The 21,917-nt window shown below is 54.2% G+C and overlaps 1 protein-coding gene across 1 annotated transcript; it reads right to left on the reverse strand.

The window, feature by feature from the left end:
* Nucleotides 1–2,924: 2,924 nt before the first annotated feature.
* LOC128832604 (protein brambleberry-like) lies at nucleotides 2,925–20,501 on the reverse strand. Its single transcript, XM_054020127.1, has 12 exons — nucleotides 20,253–20,501; nucleotides 18,860–18,988; nucleotides 16,744–16,929; nucleotides 16,275–16,497; nucleotides 15,334–15,450; nucleotides 12,905–13,084; nucleotides 11,801–12,007; nucleotides 11,026–11,188; nucleotides 9,254–9,318; nucleotides 8,111–8,301; nucleotides 7,683–7,774; nucleotides 2,925–3,681 (listed from the first exon to the last, which is right to left on the reverse strand). The coding sequence occupies exons 1-12, from the start codon at nucleotides 20,499–20,501 to the stop codon at nucleotides 3,546–3,548; spliced, it is 1,938 nt and encodes a 645-aa protein (XP_053876102.1). The 3' UTR covers nucleotides 2,925–3,545.
* Nucleotides 20,502–21,917: the final 1,416 nt, after the last annotated feature.

The following is a 21,917-nucleotide window of genomic DNA, read 5'->3' on the forward strand; positions in this document are numbered from 1 at the left end:
CTTTTTCCTAATGTCCAACCTAGACCTCCCTTGCTGCAGTTTAAACCCATTGCTTCTGGTTCTATCCTTAGAGGCTAAGGTGAACAAGTTTTCTCCCTCCTCCTTATGACACCCTTTTAAATACCTGAAAACTGCTATCATGTCCCCTCTCAGTCTTCTCTTTTCCAAACTAAACAAACCCAATTCTTTCAGCCTTCCTTCATAGGTCATGTTCTCAAGACCTTTAATCATTCTTGTTGCTCTTCTCTGGACCCGCTCCAATTTCTCCACATCTTTTTTAAAATGCGGCGCCCAGAACTGGACACAATACTCCAGCTGAGGCCTAACCAGAGCAGAGTAGAGCGGAAGAATGACTTCTCGTGTCTTGCTCACAACACACCTGTTAATACATCCCAGAATCAGGTTTGCTTTTTTTGCAACAGCATCACACTGTTGACTCATATTTAGCTTGTGGTCCACTATAACCCCTAGATCCCTTTCTGCTGTACTCCTTCCTAGACAGTCTCTTCCCATTCTGTATGTGTGACACTGATTTTTCCTTCCTAAGTGGAGCACTTTGCATTTGTCTTTGTTAAACTTCATTCTGTTTAACTCAGACCATTTCTCCAATTTGTCCAGATCATTTTGAATTATGACCCTGTCCTCCAAAGCAGTTGCAATCCCTCCCAGTTTGGTATCATCCGCAAACTTAATAAGCGTACTTTCTATGCCAATATCTAAGTCGTTGATGAAGATATTGAACAGAGCCGGTCCCAAACAGACCCCTGAGGTACCCCACTCGTTACACCTTTCCAGCAGGATTGGGAACCATTAATAACTACTCTCTGAGTACGGTTATCCAGCCAGTTATGCACCCACCTTATAGTAGCCCCATCTAAATTGTATTTGCCTAGTTTATCGATAAGAATATCATGCGAGACTGTATCAAATGCCTTACTAAAGTCTAGGTATACCACATCCACCGCTTCACCCTTATCCACAAGGCTCGTTATCCTATCAAAGAAAGCTATCAGATTGGTTTGACATGATTTGTTCTTCACAAATCCATGCTGGCTGTTCCCTATCACCTTACCACCTTCCAAGTGTTTGCAGATGATTTCCTTAATTACTTGCTCCATTATCTTCCCTGGCACAGAAGTTAAACTAACTGGTCTGTAGTTTCCTGGGTTGTTTTTATTTCCCTTTTTATAGATGGGCACTAGATTTGCTCTTTTCCAGTCTTCTGGAATCACTCCCGTCTCCCATGATTTTCCAAAGAGAATAGCTAGAGGCTCAGATACCTCCTCTATTAGCTCCTTGAGTATTCTAGGATGCATTTCATCAGGCCCTGATGACTTGCAGGCATCCAACTTTTCTAAGTGATTTTTAACTTGTTCTTTTTTTATTTTATCTGCTAAACCTACCCCCTTCCCATTAGCTTTCACTATGTTAGGCATTCCTTCAGACTTCTCGGTGAAGACCGAAACAAAGAAGTCATTAAGCATCTCTGCCATTTCCAAGTTTCCTGTTACTGTTTCTCCCTCTTCACTAAGCAGTGGGCCTACCCTGTCTTTGGTCTTCCTCTTGCTTCTAATGTATTGATAAAAAGTCTTCTTGTTTCCTTTTATTCCCGTAGCTCCTTTGAGCTCATTTTGTGCCTTTGCCTTTCTAATCTTGCCCCTGCATTCCTGTGTTTGCCTATAGTCCTCCTTTGTAATCTGTCCTAGTTTCCATTTTTTATATGACTCCTTTTTATTTTTTAGATCATGCAAGATCTCGTGGTTAAGCCAAGGTGGTCTTTTGCCACATTTTCTATCTTTCCTAACCAGCGGAATAGCTTGCTTTTGGGCCCTTAATAGTGTCCCTTTGAAAAACTGCCAACTCTCCTCAGTTGTTTTTCCCCTCAGTCTTGATTCCCATGGGACCTTACCTATCAGCTCTCTGAGCTTCCCAAAATCTGCCTTCCTGAAATCCATGGTCTCTATTTTGCTGTTCTCCCTTCTACCCTTCCTTAGAATTGCAAACTCTATGATTTCATGATCACTTTCACCCAGGCTGCCTTCTACTTTCAAATTCTCAACGAGTTCCTCCTTATTTGTTAAAATCAAGTCTAGAACAGCTTCCCCCCTAGTAGCTTTTTCAACCTTCTTTAAATTTAGAACTGGCCCAGTGAGTAAAGGTTCATGGATTGTCCTAATGGCCTGTCATATAAATTGTTTGAGAAAAAATATTTAAGACGACCTGGAATAAATTTAAACCAGTAGAGTCTACTGCTGTAACTGTAGGACTGTGTTAACATCATGGCAGATAAACAAGGTGCAGTGGCCAAAAATCAATGGATTAAATTTGTGTTGGAAATTGGCAAATGAAATCATGAGAGGATGGGCTATTCCACCCATCGCTCCCTTTTGGGGCCCTTAAAAGAAAATACTTTTTTTGGTGGGGGGGGGGGGGGAAAGCAGAGAAATAGTCAAGAGGAAGCTAACCACTGACAGACAGAAGAGGAGAAAAAACATCAACTGTAGTTTCAAGAGCGGGGAGGGCTAGCTCAGTGGTTTGAGCATTGCCTGCTAAACCCAGGGTTGTGAGTTCAATCCTTGAGGGGGCCACTTAGGGATCTGGAGCAAAATCAGTACTTGGTCCTGCTAGTGAAGGCAGGGGGCTGGACTCGATGACCTTTCAAGGTCCCTTGCAGTTCTAGGAGAGAGGTATAAATATATGGAGATACACCTAACCCCACACCTTGGTTAATACTGTTTAATGTTGGACAGTCAAGGTCTTAACACTTTTATTCCATCTAAATTAATACAACCCCATCCCCATTTAGCCAGAGATTGGAGCCCCTGTCCACAGCCCAGGAATTCTCAGGTTTCTTTTGAGATAGACACAGAAATCCCAGCAATAGATAAACGTTGTTTATTAAACCAATGTGCAAACTGCAGATTTTCATATAAAACTTGGCTACCAACATGGCACCTTCTTACCCCAGGCATCTCTACGGACAAGAGATTTGTCCCAATGGTGCTGACGGAGCTGGAGTCTGTTCTACCAGCTCAGCTGAGCCCGGATGAGCGTCTCAATGGCTGGCAGAGGTGGGGCAGGCCAGAACCACCCAGCTGGAGCTGGGCAGCTGTGGCCACTGGACAAGCCAGCTGGACTTGTAAACAGAGTCCACTGGCTCCTGAGTCAGTGTGAACGTAGAGGCTCCTCATCTGCCGTTTCCATGGGATCCCCAACTTTCGCCAGGGGCTGAAGCATTTGAGACCGGCTGGAACATTCACAGAGCAGGGGGGTCTATTTAAAATGGGGCTTTCCTCAAAGAAGCCCCACGAGACCCTAGCAAAGCTGCCAGGCAGGGGCTGCCAGCCCTCAGCAGCCGTAGTCCCTCAATCAAACGTACACGTTAAAATCAAAGGCAGTGTTTAAAATAATGCCACAGAATGGCTGTTACTGAGATGTGGGGGTGGGGCCCCAGCTGCACTCCAGGAGTTCACAGGTTCCTGGCCAACCACCCAAGGTCCAGACTAACCTAGTGGCTGCACAGGTTAGACGGAGAGCCCCAAGGCTCAGCTGGTGTAGGATACTTGTCCAGATACGTGAACGTGGCAAAACTCCTGTCCGGGAACTGCCTTCTTCCTGCATGGCTGCCCGGCCTTGGTGATGCCTTGGCACAGGCATCGCGGAGACATCGAAGAGGTGGACCTGAAAGGATGGTGAGACAGGCTGATTATACCTGCAGCTCTAGAGCCCCGTGGATCAAGTGTGGGGTCAGGTCAGGCAACCAGCAGCAGGGGGTAGCCCAGAGCTAAGGCGGGGGGGGGGGGAGAAGAGGAGAGAGAGAGTGAGAGTGTGTGGCAGCAGGCCGGGTTTGTTGGTAGTTCCAATGGAGAGCAAGTTAAGCTGCCGAAACAGCCACCCTAAGCCAAGCCACCTACCAGTAATCAATGCTTCCAGCCCCTCCCTGCAATCCTGCATCCAACTCTCCCTCTCCTAACTCCACCTTGTCCTCCTCATCTACCATCCCCCCAGCTCCTCCCCATCTGCCTTGCTCTTGGATTTCACCCCCTGGCTCTCTCACTTCCTCCCCTCAGTCTCCCACACTCATCCTCTGGGCCTTTCGCTCCCATGCTGACAACACCCCGCTTTATGCACATTTCCTCGCCCTGATCTCTTCATTCCACCTGCAGCCCTGCCTCAGCTCTCCCACTTGCCCACGGGCTGTTCACTTAACACAAGAGCAGCCATACTGGGTCAGACCAATGGCCCGTCTAAACCTGTATCCAGTCGTCTGACTGTGTGTGGCCAATGCCAGGTGCCCCAGAGGGATTGAACAGAACTGGGCAATTTAGTGATCCATCCCGTTGTCCACTCCCAGCTTCTGCCAGTCAGAGGTTTAGGGACACCCAAAGCATGGGGTTGCATCTCTGACCATCTTGGCTAATAGCCACTGAGGGACCTATCCTCCATGAACGTATCTAGCTCTTTTTTGAACCCCGTTATACTTTTGGCCTTCACAACATCCCCAGGCAGTGAGTTCCACAGGCTGACTGTGCGTTGTGTGAAGAAATACTTCCTTTTCTTTGTTTTAAACCTGCTGCCTATTCATTTCATTGGGAAGGGGTCAATAACACTTCCTTAGTCACTTTCTCTACATCAGTCATGATTTTATTAAACTGTGTCATACCTGCCTTAGTGGTCTCTTTTCCAAGCTGAAAAATCCCAGTCCAACTTCATCTAGTCTTTTTAATCTCTTTCTCTCACCAACCTGCTCTCTCGGATCTCTCTGTAGCGGAGCTCCTGCATCACCTGGTCTCTCAGCACCATCCATCAGCCCCCTCCCTCACGTCCTGTCTCGTGGCCTTTCTGTGCCTTCCAGCCCTGCAGTGTTGATGACGTCTCACGTGCTCTAAGCCCTCCCCTCCCTTTCTTACATTCATGCAGTAGCGGATTCTGTCCACGCCTCCACTCTTCTCCACCCACGATTCTCTTCCCTCTTCTCTCCTATCCCCAGGTCTGTCCCGCCAACCCTCAGGCCTGGCTCACCCCCAATATCGACTGCAGAGCATCTCTGACTGATGGAAATTCCACTACTTCCTCCACTGTGGATTCATTCTCTCCTCCTTTGGTTCTGCCATCTATGTAGACGGACTCCTCCACTTCTCTGACTACACTGAATCCCACGCCCACAATGCCACCTGCATTTCACCACCTTTGACTCAAACCTTCCCTCCCCTGCCACTCCCACTGCCCAGGATTGCTCCAAATTCGTCCAAGAGAAAACTGACAAACGGATGCGACCTTCCCCCTCTCCTTCCCCTTCCCTCCCACACCTTCCTTCCTTCCTCCCAGTCAGACACAGTGTCCCGCTCTCCTCCTCATCCCATCTCCTGATCTCCCTCGTGCCCACTCTCCTCCGGCTCTTCCCCTCCCGCTCCCCTCCTCATCCCATCTCCTGATCTCCCTCGTGCCCACTCTCCTCTGGCTCTTCCCCTCACAATACAAACATGCTCTAGCTTCTCCCATTAAAAAAAAAGAAAATTCCCACTTGCCTGTCCAACTACAGCCCCATCTCCCTTTAGTTTCTAAGCTCATTGAATGCACTGTCTAGTATTGCTGTCTGGGGTTCCTCTCTTCCAATTCTACCCTACCCCCCCCACCCCAATCCGGCTTCTGCCCCTTACATTCCACTGAAACGTCTCTCGCCAGAGTCTCTTCTGACCTCTTCCTAGCCTGAGCTCAGAACCAGCACTCCATCCTCATCCTCCTTGACCCACCAGCCACCTTCGCCATGATCCTCTTGTTGAAATCTTGTCCTTCCATGACTTCCTACCTCTCAATCGCTCCTTCCGTGTCTTTCAGAGAAATCCTGCTCCAACTTCCTGTGGGGTTCCACAGGGCTCTGTCCGTGGTCCCCTTCTCTTCTCCCTTTACACCCTGTCAACGGCTAATCTCATCTGCAAACACAAATTCAGCTACCATTCTTCTGCTAGTTACTCACAGATCTACCTCCACTCCAGACCTGGCCAGATTACAATCTGCTCCTGGATGGAATCATAGCAAGGTTGGGCTGGAAGGGCCTTTGAGTCCAGCTCCCTGCACTGAGGCAGGATCAAGTAAACAGAGACCATCCCTGACAGGTGTTTGTCCAACCTGCTCTTTAAAACTTCCAGTGATGGTGATTCCACAACCTCCCATGGAAGCCTATTCCAGCGCTGAACTCCCCTTACACAGTTGGAAAGTTTTTCCCAATATCTAATCAGATAAATGTATAGCCATCAACTCAGGTGCAATAGTGCTAAACCAGAGCTCTTAATCTCCCCCCGAGCCCTCCCTGATCACTGTGGACAATCCCACCATCCTGCCCATCACTCAAGCCTGTAACCTGGGCAGCATCTTCAACTCAGACCTCTCTCTAGGTCCTCGCATCCCGGCAGTGTCTAAATCTTGTCAATTATTTCTGCAAAACATCTCTAAGATCCAGCCTTTCCCATCCATCCACACAGCTAGAACTGTCCTCCAGGCTGTCATCTCGATTACTGCAGCATCCTTCTCTCCGGCCTTGACGAATGCAGTCTTGCCCTGCTCACACCCAGGCAGAATGCTGCTGTGAAGATCATTCTCTTAGCCCGTCACTTTGACCACAACACCTGTCTCTTTGGATCCCTCCACTGGCTCCCTCATCTCCATTGTATGGAACTTAAGCGGCTCGTCTTCACCTCCACAGCCCATCCCCACCCTATCATCTCGTTCAGTATCAAAATGCCAACGTCAGCCTCCATCACCCTCTTGCTAGATTTTCAAACCAACAACTTTGTGCTTTCTCCCGTGTTGCCCCTTGCTCTTGGGAGGAGCTTCTGCAAGCACCCACAAAGCCACCTTGTTATCGTCTGTCAAAACTCTCCTTTGCAGCGACGTCAGAAAACTTGACGAGGCAGTCGGCGCGTAGAGACGACCGCCCATCATGCTGGCCAATGTAGTCTCACGGTGTCCTTGTACTTCCCCATTGGTCTGCCTCTAGCCACTAAAGCCAGGGGCCACTTAGCAAAGTCAGGGCATCAGAAGCCAACAGCCTCGGGATTAGGAGAGATAATGGAGCATTTAGTCCCTAGAGGGAGTGGCCCAGCTTGTCCCCAGCCCTTGATTGTTCTTCAGTTGCCTATGATGCAACCCTGAGCATATGGCTGCATATATTTGTCGACTAACAACTAGAAATAAAGGGTCAACATTAGCTACGTTACTATTAAACAGAGGGGGGTTGGTGATTTCCTCCAGTGCTCCCCACTCCCACTCTCCATTCATTGTATTGTAGTTTAAATAAAACTATCAAAATAATTTAAACCAGCTTGATTATATTGTGTAATTGACAAAAAAAATATGCAGAATTTTAAAATATTGTGTGCAGAATTTTTAATTTTTCGGCACAGAATTCCCCCAGGAGTAAAACCAGGAGCCATGGGACAACTGTCGCCCAGAACGTGTCTGCAGCATTCCTCTCCTCCTCCCATCACGTAGGTCAGGCCACCCTCGCCCTAGACATCAGTCACCCCTTGTCTTACAGGCAAGGCCGGTTACTAGCAGGAATAACCCAGCCCAAAAGCCTCCCTTGGGGATGCCAGCGCCGAGCCAGCAGGGATCAGTGAAGCATTGCACAGAAGGAATCCGGCGCAGCCTGTTCAGAGAGGGGAGCAGCGCTCTATACTCACAAGTCGCTAGCCATGGACTGGTCCAGGCTACAGGACCTGAAGTCAGGAAAGGGCTCGAACGCGGGGCCCAGGTGACGCCTCTCCAGTGTGGCCTGTTCGGGAAAGAGGGAGTCACGTGCGGCACTGAGGAGGAGGAAGACAAGCTCCCCAGCAGCGGGAGAACCAGGATCAGCTGCAGGCCCAATGCCAGGGCCCACCTGTTGCTGAATCTCACCCCCCCCCCCCCCACTCCTGCCCGCCTCTTCCCGAGCCCCACAGCAGGTAGAGTCAGCCCTGTCCCCACACTCCTACCCACCTCTCCCTGAACCCCACGTGGGGCAGCCCTGGTCCCACCCCCACTCTCCTGCCTGCCTCTCCCAGTGCCCCACAATGGGCAGTGCCAGCCCTGCCCCTGCCCACGGCAGCCGTGCCAATTTCCCACCACTTACCTGCCTCTCCAACACCTCGTGCCTGCTGGTACGGCTCAGAGTGACACGGCGCAAGTTCCCGATGGGGACGGAGGGAGCCGGCAGAGCAGCGGATCTCTGCTGTGCCTTCCAGCCTGTAGGGGGCAGCGGCACGCCCCCATCCCGAAAGGGGTTTCCCATCAGCGGGGGCGCCCTCCCCAGGCAGGAGTCGTCTGCAACACATTAATGGCTAGCACAGCGAATACACTGGGCCGCCTGACCAGTTCCCTCCAGTACCCACCTCCTGCGCCCACAGACAGGCTGAGTCATTCAAGGCTGGAGCCCCAGGAGCGCGCCTATGGCTTTAAGCCTCCCTACCCCAGCCCACCTGCTACAGCACCGCCCCTGTGCGTACAGCTCTCCAGCCACACGGGCCTGGCACACCCCCGATGCCGTCCCCAGCCCTAGAGGAGTTCATGCCACGTCCCCACCGCGGCTCAGCTGGAGATGCTGTGGCCTCTGAATACTGCAGAGCCGACATGCTTCGATGAGCAGCAGAGAGAAGTCTCACTAAGGGAGACTTAGGCAGCCCAGCTGCCTAAGCCAAGGAGGGGGAAGGAAGGTCCAGTGGTTAGGGCACCGGCTTAGGACATGGGAGGCCGGTGTTCAGGGCCCAGCTCTGCTGTGAGCTTCCTTCAGCAAGTCACTTAAGCCTCCTCTGTGCCTCAGTTTCCCATCTGTACAATGGGGATAACAATGCTTCCCTGCCACGCAGGCATGAGGATAGATACGTTTAGAGTTTGTGAAGCGCTTGGAGATCTACGGCGGAAATGCGCTAGGTAAGAAACAGGCATTCATTGTTATGGTTATTATTTAAGGTATTCAGGCTGAGTGCAGGTCCCTCTACAGACTGGGGGTCCAAGCTCCCCGGGGAGGTGGGGGTGATTCTCCCATAGGGATCAGGTCTTGCATCGACAGGGCGGGTAGATACTAGTGCTCTGAACACGCTGCTTGTTCCTTGCAGTGTTCACCCCAGCTCCCAGCCAGCCAAAGGCAGGGATCTCCTCTCTTCAGACGCAGCATCCCCATGGTGCCCCCAGGGCAGAGCGGGGTTTGCTGCAGCGCTCTGGCACGCAGCAACATGTTCCCCAGACACCCTCCATACTGAACTCTCATCTCACTTACCCTGCAGGTAGCTCATCTCCTCCAGCTTGTTCAGCTCTTCCCGCAAGAGGCCGATTTCACACTCCCTGCCAGGGGAAAGATGCAAGGTTACAAGATTCCATCACTGACCAAGTTTCACCCCAAGTCCTGCCCAGCTAAGCCCCTGCCCCATTCCCACCCTTCAGAGCATGAAGCTGTAGTGGGTCCTGGCCGGAGGCGCATGTCCCCTACAGACCAGATGGCCTGAGCCCTCTCTGCACCAAGCATCTGATTTAGTTGAGGATTGGTCCTGCTTTGAGCAGGGGGTTGGACTAGATGACCTCCTGAGGTCTCTTCCAACCCTGGACTAGATGACCTCCTGAGGTCTCTTCCAACCCTGATCTTCTATGATCTCTCTCCTCCTCGTCATCTTCTATGTGCATCAATTTGTAAGTTTCAGAAGAGGTGTCCCTGGGCGCGTGAGCATTAGGCGACAGCACCTGGAGCAAGAACAACGAAGAGCAGACTTGCCCCAGACACATGCCCAATCCTCAGCCCCTTCAGGGCACAGCTGGAAGGGTAGAGGTGGGCCTCCCGCCTCCATGGGAGATTGATCCTGCCGGACCAGTGGGTGTAGAATGGGGCAGTGAGATCCAGAGAGGACACACTAGACCTAGATGTGCACAAGCATCCCACCTGGCCTGGCCCCACACGGGAAGATGTGGTCCTCGATACCTGTGGGGGCATCCAAACCATACCAGGCTTCCTACCCCAGCACCCGCACCCTGAGCTGCACGCAGACGTAGGACCCAAGGCATGTGCTGGACAGCTGGTGTAACATGCAGCTAACGCAGCCAAGCATGGGCGTAACTTGGGGTCGCCCTAGGACCCAACTGGGAACCCCCATGCTCAAGGGCTATTGCAGGGGGAGCTCTCTGCTGCCACCCAGAGGCTATTCGGCACCAGCGCACCCCTTCTGCAGCCACCACGGTGACAGGCGTTCACTCCTTCCCGCTGGCAGGATGCTGCGGCTGCTGCCGGCTACTACAGCAGCACCTGTGCTCCCCGGAGGCCGGGCAGCAGCATGGCTGCAAGCAAACAAGCCCGGCTGCAGCCAGCCAGCCTCTGTGCACCATGTTAGCCCGCAGGGCTGGAGGCTCTGGGGTGCTGTGGGGCAGTTTCCCAGTCTAACACAGACGGACTCTGCACCGCACAGGCCTGGGTGCTCCTGCTGCAGGGAACTCCTGGGTTCCATTCTCGGCTCTGCCACGGAGTCACTGCACGACCCGTGCCTCGGTTTCCCCATCTGAACAGCCAGAGGATGCGGTGTAAATCCCGACACAGAACACAGCGACCCACATCAAGCCGGGTATGGTTTGGATGCCCCCACCCCACTGCACACAGACCTCCACGGCGGGCAGGGAGAGTGGAGGGTGAGATGCTATATAAATACCAGGCACTCTCGCTACCAGCCTCTTCCCCTGGGATTAGCTGGAACCTGAGTCAACGGACAGCCCCGGGCCTCATGTGAAAACAGGGCCACAAACCCTTCCTGGCACCAGCCTTGAAACAAGGCCGGCTTTCGAGAGCACGTCGCTAACTAACTTGACTGTACGTGCTAATCCAGACCCTCCACTAATGTGTGATCAGAGGGCGTTTGAAGTGACCTTAGCAGAGACCCGAGGAGGGAAGGCTGTTAAATGGGCACATCTGGCCATGAACCTGTTGTCCCCTGCAGTATCCCCTACAGGGCTCCAGATTTACCTTGGTTAGCCCCAGGTCCCCATGTGCTGGTCCCACCTGCCCCCTCCTACCTGTCAGGGGTGGAGGTGATATGACAGCGGGGATCATCCTTGAGCTTTGCTTCGGGGCTGCTGGCCCCCGCTGCCCCCTGGGGAGTCAGTGAGAGCGCCAGAGGCGGCTTCCGGCCCCTCACGCTCCGGGCGCAGCGGCACACGCTCGCCAGCAGCCAGTTACCTACAAAAACGTGAGCAAAGCCGGAGCTGGGGTCAAATTCAGAGCAGCGGCCGGCTAGCACAGAAGGGGAGCCAGGGGAGCGGGCTGACGGACCTATGGATTCAGTATTTTGTTGGAGGAAAACTCACCCGCTCAGAGCCAGGGGTCAGGGCGCCGGGGGGCTAATTATGGCGCGACCACTGACTCCCTGTGGCTCTACCCCGCAGGGGGCTGTGGGAGTTAGCACAGGCTGGTGGGAGGAGGAGATTAGCTGGCAAGTGTGACCCAAGATGACGGGGTGGCTTTGTCCAGCCACCGGAGGGGGACAACGCAAGCTTTAAAGGTCAGGGGGTGGTTGAAATTGACGGCACCAGCAGCCGCAGGAGCAGTCAATGGTCTAGTTCATGGACAGCCTGAAGACTCAGGCCTGTTTACCTGAGCGTGGCCAATGGCAGGGCAAACTCTCCCTACACTCTGCGCCGGCGTGTCCCCACCTCGTGAGCCCACTCCAGAGCGGGGCTCTGTCTCCGGGGCCCATTCAGCCCTTGGCCTCCCTGCTGAGGCTGCCTGGTCCTGGTTCCAGTGATACAGAGAAGCCAGCGCAGGGAGAGAGGGGGAGCCGGCTGCACTCACCGGTGACAACGAGCACCAGGAAAAGCGTGAGGGACTTGAAGCCCAGGGAGACGGCGTGGTTGAGCTCGGAGAGCGCGTTGGCGATGACCAAGACCAGGAGCACGGCGCGGGGGAGGCCTGGGGTCTGCAGGAAGGTCATGAGCAGAGCCGAAAGCAGGAAGTAGCCAGCGTGCAGGACGCAGGTGCAGGCTGCGCCGAGGCTGACTCCTGTGAGACAGAGCGGGATGGGGAGACGGGCCAGCGGGCGCATTGCCTCCTGACAGATCCATGCTCAGACCAGCGCTAACTCCCGGCTGGTTCCTGCCAGCGGCGTGGCCTGGGGAGAGGTGTCTCCTCCTTGCAACGTTCCCCTAAGTCCGGGAGGGGGGGGGGGGGGAGGGGAAGGGGGGACACTACACTGCCCAACTTCGCCCAGGGTTTGTGGGGGAGGGGCGGTCACCACTAAGATAATTAACAAGGGGTAGGCGGCATCTCTGCCACAGGACCTGCCCACGCAGCAGCTTGCTCATTCCATTGCTACTCCCGCCAGCCTCTGACACCCACTCCTGTCGTATCCTCTCCGGGCTGGGACCCTCCCACACCAGGGGGCAAGCGGCTCAGGCCCTGCGATCAGACAGAGGGGAGTCTGCTCCTGCAAATGTCTCTCCCACCCTTCCCCATGACACCTCTGAAACTCCCTCGCCCCATGCTCCCTGCACAGCAGACAAGGGCCTGGAGGCTCTGTGCAGCCCTAGCTGGGGAGGAGAGCAGGAGACCAAGCCCAGGGCTCCAATCCGCGTCTCCGAGCGCAGGGAGGAGAAAGGCCGTATGCTGCCTTATTCACCGGCCACCTCCATCCCGTTGAGCAGCGGCCGGTCAGACACCCTTCGAAGCCCGGAGTCGCTGTTCGGTAGTGCAAGTCTCCTCCCACCTAGGGAGCAGTTGTGTCCCCAGCGCTCAGAGCTGGGCTGTGGAGCCCACCCCAGCGGAGCTGCAAGCGGAGAACCAAGCCGTTGGCTGGCCAGTTCCCAGCGCACAGCCACCGAGCAGCGCGTAGCCCAGCGAACTCGGGAGGGGAGGCGGCGGCTCAGCGCCTTGCTGCCCTGAGATGCACGTTGCTCTCACCTGCCCAGCCAATGAATCTCTGGATGTGCAGGAGTCGGCCCTCCACGCTGCTCTGCATGTGATCCACGGCGTAGAGCACCAGGCCCAGGCTCCGGTTCATCCTGTGCAGCTTCCCCATCAGCTCGTCGTAGTACAGGGCTGTCTGGTTCTGGTAGGCCAGGAACAGCGCCAGGTTGGCCTCTGGGCAGAGAGGGGCAGAGAGGGTTCAGAGCCGGCGTAGGACCCCTGCTGGAGCTGCGGGGCAGCAGCTCAGAATGGGGAGGACCTGTCCATCGTGGGCAGACCTGCTGGAGCATCGCAAGCCAGAAACGCGCCAAGGTGGGATGGCCGGGGTGGAACTGGGCTTTGATTCCCTCTAGGGGTGACACAGCCTCGTGTTGAAAAGCGTCGTATTGTGAAGTAATTTACAGTTTATTATTTTGCTGAGCGAGTCTATGAGGTTACTTTATATCTATTATCTCTAGTCTAGTCTTGTTCCTGCCAAAGGTCTGGGTATTTCCTTTATCAAGTTTAAAATGTAAGGTGATCTCCATTGTAAGGTTTGCTTCTACCTCTCCCCACTGTAGGCACAGCCTAGCTGAGGCCCGGGTCACTGCAATTACAGGGTAGATCCCACATTGAGACAGTGTCTGTCGGATCTGCCAGCACCTCCAGGAAACTGGGAGGGTAGAAGTGAGAATACGGGGTGGGTTCCGGAGAGATACAAGGGAACACAGTTCACCAGTGGTTCCAGCCTCCTCCCGAGTAGCTGGGCCAGCTGTGGAGGTGTTGGTCTCAAGCTGGATCAGGGTGAATTTGCAGGGACTAGACCACCAAAACACAGGACAGCTGTTAGTCAGGTTGCTTAATGCGCTACCAGTAACACTATTACAGCAATAAGTGTGGTATAGGAACAGTATCGAAGGGGATAGCATAGTGCAGGGATCAGCAACCTTTCAGAAGTGGTGTGCCGAGTCTTCATTTATTCACTCTGATTTAAGGTTTCGTGTGCCAGTCATACATTTTAACGGTTTTAGAAGGTCTCTTTCTATAAGTCTATAATATATAAACTAAACTATTGTTGTATGTAAAGTAAATAAGGTTTTAAAAATGTTTAAGAAGCTTCATTTAAAAAATTAAATTAAAATGCAGAGCTCCCCAGACCGGTGGCCAGGACCCAGGCAGTGTGAGTGCCACTGAAAATTAGCTCGCATGCCGGCTTCGACATGCGTGCCAGAGGTTGCCTACCCCTGCTATAGTGTTTGAGGAATTTGGGAAAGGGTTAATGAACTGGAAGGTTTTTTTTTTTTTTTTTTTTAAATGAAGATCCAGGAGCCCTCCCTACCTAGCGTCCCCCAGCACTCCCAGCGGCGCAGCTGGGAGCCAGGGGAGCGGAGCAGGCTGGGGTCAGGTCGCTCCACTTACCATGCGGTGAGTGCAGCCCCGACCCCTGCAGCAGTCCTTCGGGGAGTAGGGGCAGGGCGGGGGCAGAGCAGGGGCAGGAAGAGGCGGGGTGGGGCCAAATAGGGGCAGGGGCCCTGGGGGAAAAAAGAGGCAGGGCAGGGGCTGGAGCAGCACACAGCTGCACAGGGCACCAGGAAATGTGGTGCCCCCAAAATTTCCTGGTGCCCTACGCAGCTGCGTCCTTTGCGTATGGGTAGGGACAGCCCTGGCTATGTGCCATTGCCGGCAGTCCTATCATCCCCTCCTTAAACTTATCAAGCTCAGCCTTGAAGCCAGTTCGGTTTTTTGCCCCCGCTGCTCCTTTTGCCTTGTGTCTAATAAGAGTCTGGCTTAGATGGACAAGACTGGATATTTTGCAACACTGCTGCGAGACGGTGACCAGAAGGAGGCAGCTAAAAGCAGTGCCCCAAAGAGCCCGACGCGGGTACGAGCGTGGCCTCCGAGTGGCTGATCAGACTGCGCGCTGGGCCTGTATTTCTCCAGCACTGAGATCGCAAGCGAGAGTTAACCCCAGAGACAGAAGCTGCATTTTCTATTGTTGCTGCTCTTTTCTCACCCTTGTGTGCATTGTCTTGGCTTTTAGGAAACGGGATCAAACGAACAGCAGCTATAATGCCACCTCCAGCCCTGTCTCCCCAGAAAGGACGGTTATCCAAGAGACTGTCCAACAAGGAGGGGATTTCCTGCTAAAATCTCTCTCCAGATAAAGGGAAAGGGATGTTACAATGAAAAACTGACTTCGTAACTCACAAAAAAAAAAAAAAGTGAAAACAATGGATCTTAGTTAAAAGGATGCTTACCGGTGGGTTTGCTCTGGGACCAAGCAGGCTGAGGTCTCTGTGTACCAAACCCCGAACCTCGTTTAACCCTGGGTCACGTTAACACCTTTGACCCTGGGCCCCATGTATTCCAGCTAAATAATACACCAGCCCCACCCACGCTGGCCAGCCGGGAGCCGCAGGCCCTGCCAGCAGCAGTCACGGTACCTATTTTGGAGTAGACCTCCTGGGCTCGCCTTTGCATCTGGGTGAGGTCGGTGAGGATGGCTCTGTGTCCTCGCTGCAGCTCCACGTCCTGGTCATCTAGGTGGCTGCTCACGTTCTCTGCGGGGGAGATGGGGCAGAGCTCAGGTCCTGGCAGAAGCTCCCATGAAGCCACTCCCCATGTTAAGTGTCTTGCACGCCTGTGATCTATTCACCCACCAATGGTCAAAGCCTCTTTGCTCACCTAGGCTAAGATGCTGCAGAGGAAGTCACACTGTCCCTTGCTCTCTTGATCACCCTCTTAACATAAGAACGGCCGTACTGGGTCAGACCAAAGGTCCAGCCAGACAGTATCCTGTCTACTGACAGTGACCAATGCCAGGTGTCCCAGAGGGAGTGAACCTAACAGGTAATGATCAAGTGATCTCTCTCCTGCCATCCATCTCCACCCTCTGACAAACAGAGGCTAGGGACACCATTCCTTACCCGCCCTGGCTAATAGCCATTAATGGACTTAACCACCATGAATTTAGGACTCTAAGATCTCTTTCCTGATTAGTTGGGGCTAAATTAGCCCCATGTATAGTTGGGGTTATTCCCCCCCCCCCCCCATGTGCATTACTGTATATTTATCCACATGAAATTTCATTTGCCATTTTGTGAACCCCCCCCCCCCACTCACACACACACCAGAATCTCCCTTGACCCTCTTCCTCGCACCCTTTCCCCCCAGAACCACACTCTTGACCCGCTTTTCCCAGTCTCGTGACCCTTCCCCCCCCCCCCATCAGAACCACCCTCCCATGTAACTGGGACCCCCCCGCCCCATTTAGCAAGATGGGGAGGAGGGGCTTGACTTCCCTCGACAGCTGTTTGCAACCTCCGGAGAAGCCCTGCTCCAGGGAGCCGGGGGACGCTCCATGCCCGTGTCTCCCTGTTCTCACCCATCCTCTTGGTGATGCCCTCAATGAGCTGAGCCACCTGCTGCTGCCCGCTGGCAATCAAGGCCTTCTCCTGAGTCAGCTGCTCCAGGTTGCTGTGGATGGAGGACTCCATCTGCTCCTGGCTGCCCTGCAGCGTCTCCTGCTGGAGCAGCAGCTCGCGCTGGCTGCTCACCACCTTGTGCAGGGACTCTGCCGTCAGCTCCTTCAGTTCCTCCTGGCCGTCCTGTTAGCGAGACACTGACTCAATCAGCGAGGTGCCAGTAGTGACGCAGAGACCGCAGTGGTGCACGCGGAGGACTACGAGAGACTACAAGTCCCAGCATGCCATGCTTAACAGTGGAGCATGGCACGCGGGGATCGGTCATCCCCACCTCTGTATCAAAGGCCATGGTGGCTGTGCCCTACATTCACGCCGCCCTTTGTTCATTGGTTCAGACCTCTTTGGAGCCGCCCACCCGCCACGACCCACCTTCAGAAGCCTCATGGCCTCCAGCTGACTCACGGCGGCGGAGACCAGCGTGTTGACCGTGTGCTCCGTCCGGCGCTTGAACTGCATCTGGCGGGTGGAGTAGCAGACGGCGCGGGCCCGGTTGCTGACGATGTGGTAGGCGTTCCAGGTGTCGGGGTCCATGTCGGCGGTGCATTCCGCGAGGGGCTGGTTAGAAAGACAGCCAAGCAGGACTAGGTTCAATAAAGCCACAGAAGAGGTCCCTTCCCAATGCCCCTCATCCCTCCTAGCCCAGGAACTGCATGGCAGTACTCCAGAGAAAGCAAGAGGTGACCTGATCATGGCGTATCAGTAACTACACAGGGTTTTATAATCCAGAAGAGAAAGGCAGAACAAGAACAGAAGGCTGGGAGCGGAAGCCAGACCAAGTCCAGTTGGAAAGAAGACCCATTTTTAACGATGAGGGTGATTAACTATCGGGAACAAGCTCCCCAGGGACATGGCAGATCCTCCATCTCTTGGTGTCTTCGGATCCTGACCGGCTACCTTTGTGGAAGAGATGCTGTAGCCACACCCATGCTGCTGGCCTCGAGACAAGTGCAAGTGGGTGTAGTTCGACGTGCTGTGACATGCAGAAAGTCAGGTTGGATGAGCGAACGGTCCCTTTTGGCTTTAATCTAGGAAACTACAGTACGAGAAGCAGGTCGTGATACGGCAAAGCTGTCCTGGGTCCCCACAAGACAATAGCTTCCACAGATATGGACAGTTTAGGACTCAAACATAGGACCAAGCTGGGTGAATTATCCTCACAAGCAAGACCGACCTATTCTCACCCAGCTGAAGCACTACCGTGTTAGACCAAAGTACCCTACCATGGGCAGATCTCAAGGGCAGATAGATGCTAGATCTTAGGCAGCATAGTCCACTATACAAGGCATCGGACTGGGAATCAGGAGACCCGAGGTCTATTCTTGGCTTCACCACTGTACGCAAGTCACATCCCTGTGTGCCTCAGTTTCCCCTCTTTGAGAGCGAGCGAGTTGCACTGACTCACCTTTGCAGAACACTTAGAACCCTACAGCTGAAGAGTGCTATGCAGGAGCTGCTCATCACAAATGGATTGACACAGCCCTGGCGTGGGCGCACCTGGGATTTTGTGCTCGGTCCTGGTCACCATGGGACTGAAAGAGACTGACACTGGAGGGAGTTGGAGAAAAAAAGCAACAGACGTGATCAAGGGCTGGAGGGAAAGGCTGGAATAAATAAGCATGCAGGGCTACGTAGCTAACTGATAGCGAGCTAGGCAGACAATGCGCCTCACATTTGAAAGGTGAGCACCACAGGGGGAGAGGAATTACACAGGGCAATACCCACATGTGAGATGGAGGATGGGATGAGATAAGGAGGGGGAACACATGGGGTGATGCTGCATAGTGAACTCTCCAGGGCGGTGGAACCCAAGGCAACTGGCAGGAGACCATTTTGGGACACTGAAGAGGCTGATGGCACAAAACGCTCCAAGATCAATCATAGGAACCAGTCCTGCACTGGGTGCGAGATGGACCAGTCCGCCTAACGGGTCTTCACCTCTCACACACAAGAGGTTCTCTCATTGAAATGCTCTTGGCCTCGCTGTCCCGATATCCCGGCTACGTGCAACGAGCCAGTCGGGAACATGAACCAAGCTAGCTGTGCAGTCATCCTGGGGGATCAGCACCCCCAGCCCATTTCAATAGCTCCATCTGTGCAGGGGGGGGGGGAGGGGGGGAGAGATGTTTGTGGGGGGGAGGGAAGAAGATGGATGAGGGAGAAGGGTGGCTGTGGGGCGAAAGACGTCAGCAAGAGGATATGGAGGCCTCTCCTTTCATCCCCATGGAAACTTGGCTAAGGTGAGGGATGGCTGAAGGTCGTTCCCACCACGTGATGTCTGTTTGCAGGCCTAGGGTGATGCGAGTCCCATTCCTGGCAGGACCACTCTGGTGCGACACGGTCGCCTTGCCCAGGAGTCCCTGGTCCATGGCTTCCTTCACTCCCCAGGCCCGCGTGAGGAGAATCTCAAGGTGCTTGCACCAGCTGCAGCCCTCTCCACAGCCAGCATGGGAGGGTGTGAATTCAGAGCCGCCCCTTGCCGTCTTACCATGTCTGCAGTGCAGGGATAGGTCCTGCGCCCTTCCACGCTCGCTTGGCAGTTAAACAGGGACACCCCCAGCTTGGCCAGTTCCTCTTCCGTCAGGTCCGTACAGGAGGAGTGGATCTGGGCAATAACCTGCCAGCAGCAACGCAGAGGGGAAGGCGCTCGTTAGGGCTTGTGGTTTCAGCAAGCTGGTGCCTCCCACTCCCCCCCAACCCCTCCCAGGTGCAAGAGAAGGTAACTCCTCATCTGCAGGTCACATGTGGCCTCTGCCCCTAGACTTGCATTTTAAATCCTCACCCGCTGCCCCACGATAGGAGAATCATTAATGCTGGACAGTGACTCAATGAGGATAGCTCAGTTCCTGGGGTTCGCCCCCCCTCCCCGCTATCCTCCGTACCCCTTGATTAGTTCGGCAGCACCCAGAAGCATGCTAGACACCCCACAACACAAGGGGAGCCCCTCCTCACACAGCCCCTCCCTGTGAAAGCGCAGTCAAGCCAGCCGGTGATCTTCTGCCTCTGCTCCCCTGGAGATGTTACCCCAATGCCTCTTCCCTGCTCAGTCCCCTCCTTCCCCCCCACAGTGGGCGGCTCCTCTCCCTGTCTGAGAGCAGCTGTTTCCCCTCCCGCCAGGCCGGCTGCCCCTACCCACTTTAGCTGCTCTGCAAATGCGGAAGAGCCTAAAAGCCTTCAGAGACGCAGACTGACCAAGGACCCCGCACCATGTGCCCCGCTGGCACCCCCAGGCCATCAGCAAGGGCTCTGCCCGGGAACAGCTGCACAGCAGGGGGAGGAAGACGGCATCATCTGAATATACAAATAAATGTGGCTCGTTTCCCGCAGGCCTCCTGGCGGGGAGGAGGGATGTGAACATGCAGAGGCTGTGTGGACCCGCTCCAGGGTTGGGGAGCATTCCGGAGGTAGGGGGTGGGCTGGAAGAACATCTGGAGAGGTTGGGTGACAAAGCGGACAAACAGGGTGACCCTCTTCACCTTCGAGGCCCCCCCCACAAGACCCCCTTTACAGGAAACGAGCCAGCTAACGAGGGGCAGGGCAGATGAGGAGAGCTCATACGGACACAGGGCAATTTGTGGCCACGTGGAACAGTGACACCAGCAGCCTGAGCACCGTTGCTTGGTTGTTGTCCCCTTCCCCCCCTCCCCTTCACTGCGGCTCTGTTTAGGGCCTGATTATGCAAACATGAAACATCCGTGCACAGGGAACAATCCCATCGAGTGCAATGCACGACTCCTGCACACAGGGAAGCGCATGCAGAAGTGCTTACAGGATCTGGACCTTGGATGGCAAGTGCTTTGGGGCACGGACCATTCCCTCCTTCCTGTCTGTCCGGCCCCAGCCCATTTAGTGCCCTCCTGCAACAAAGAGATAAGTGACACCTTGTGGTGACAAGAGTCCAGTGGAGACAGATCCAGGTGCCTGGCCTCAGCCAGGAATCGCTCATCCCCCGTCGTCATCTCAAAGGGAGCATTAGGGAGACTCCTCGAGGCTGGCGCTGGTGTCGGGGGGACGGGGTCTCTTTCTGGAGCTGCTCCCTGCCTCAGCCAGCCAAAAAATCCAGAGGAGGGAGCGAAAAGGAGGGAGAGGAGGGTAGGAAGGAAGAGAGCCCGGCGGTCCAGGCACAGCATCTTGAGGCATGGAGGGGGATCCTGCAGGCAGAAAACAGAGAGTTTGAACTGAGAGGAGTCTGGGGAGCCCCAGGCATTGAGCAGCAGCTCCACATCCAAGTCCCCTGCATCCCTCCCCACTCCTGAGTTCAGAGAGCTCAGCCTGGCTCAGTTAGGAGGCCCCGCACAGAGCAATGGTCAATGGCACGGCATTGAGCTGCAGAGTGGGGCCCATCCAGGAGCAGGCGTGGGACTGGCCCGAACACCGTCCACAAGCTCCAGAAGAGGGGAGCGAACGGCACAGGCCTGATGTTACATTGACAACAGCTATGCCGCTGGTGTGCTGAGGCCACGGCCTGCCACGCCGACCGCACTGTCTCGCTGATGCCTTGTATTCCCCTGTCTGTACCCATCTGTGATCTCGTCTCATGCTTAGATCGGAAGCTCTCTGGGGGCAGGGACGTGTCTGTGTTTGTGCAGCCCCTAGCACAATGCCACGTCTGGGGTGCCTAGGTGCTACAACAATACAAATAAATAATAACAGTGATATTCATGACACTGAGTTGGGAGGTGCCCAGGGGCTTACGGTTCCTCCCCGATTTCCTCCTGTGTATGTCCTAGAGGGGGCATCTGGGAGAGGAAGATTAATGGTCAGATAGCTAGAACTAACGGAGTGTCTGGGATCATGGAAGCTAACAGCCCAGCATGCAAAAATCCCACGTTGATACATGCTGGGATCTAGAGTCTCCACAGGCCACACAACTGCACCTGTCCCGGTCTCTCCGTTATAAAGAACTTTATGCTCCTAGATGCTGCTGGCGATGTGGCCCTCAGGGAGGTAATATTCGGGTACATTCTCCAGATTTTCCTACAGCTGGTTTTAAGCAAAGTGAGCCAGGCTGCCAGGGTAGGAGCCATGGGTAGCTAGCGACAATGGTGCTGCTGCGTTCCGGTTATTGGAGCTCTCATTTCACAGATCCGATTGTAATAAGATAACATTAAGGATGCTAAAGCCACCCAGGAGCAATGGAGTTCGAATTTGGCTCCCAGCTCTTCCCTATCCAAGATATACTTTTAAAGCGAAAACTGCTCCTTCTTGGTAGGCTGTGTGCCTCAATTAATTCCCTTAACGTTTAACCTTCGGATCCTTTTTATCCAAGAGCAACACACTTCTGGAGGCGGCTCCGTACATTTAAACATTGGTCCCGTACAACAGGAGACTTTGGCCAAGATGAAGCTAACCAAGGCAATCTTATCAGAGAGGCCCTTCACCCCTCGGAGGGAACAAAGCCCGCGGTGTCAAGTTGTGACATCTGCAGAAAGGCAGGTTAGGAAAGGATCAGACAGATCAATACGCAGGTGAAACCAGCTGAAAAGAAAGTGCCTGTTGAAGTAGCTAATTATTGTCTAACCCCAATCTCTGTTGGTTTCACATCC

Source organism: Malaclemys terrapin, chromosome 2 (genome assembly GCF_027887155.1).
Source record: "Malaclemys terrapin pileata isolate rMalTer1 chromosome 2, rMalTer1.hap1, whole genome shotgun sequence".
Lineage (NCBI taxonomy): Eukaryota > Metazoa > Chordata > Testudines > Emydidae > Malaclemys > Malaclemys terrapin.

Bases quoted from the DNA above. Each gene is read 5' to 3' on its own strand.
- LOC128832604 (XM_054020127.1), bottom strand. From the start codon at position 20,501: ATGCTGTGCCTGGACCGCCGGGCTCTCTTCCTTCCTACCCTCCTCTCC. The intron at 16,498-16,743 runs GTGGGTCGTGGC...TCTCGCTAACAG, and splicing joins AGGCCATGAGGCTTCTGAAG to GACGGCCAGGAGGAACTGAA. The intron at 12,008-12,904 runs GTGAGAGCAACG...TCTGTCTCACAG, and splicing joins GAGATTCATTGGCTGGGCAG to GAGTCAGCCTCGGCGCAGCC.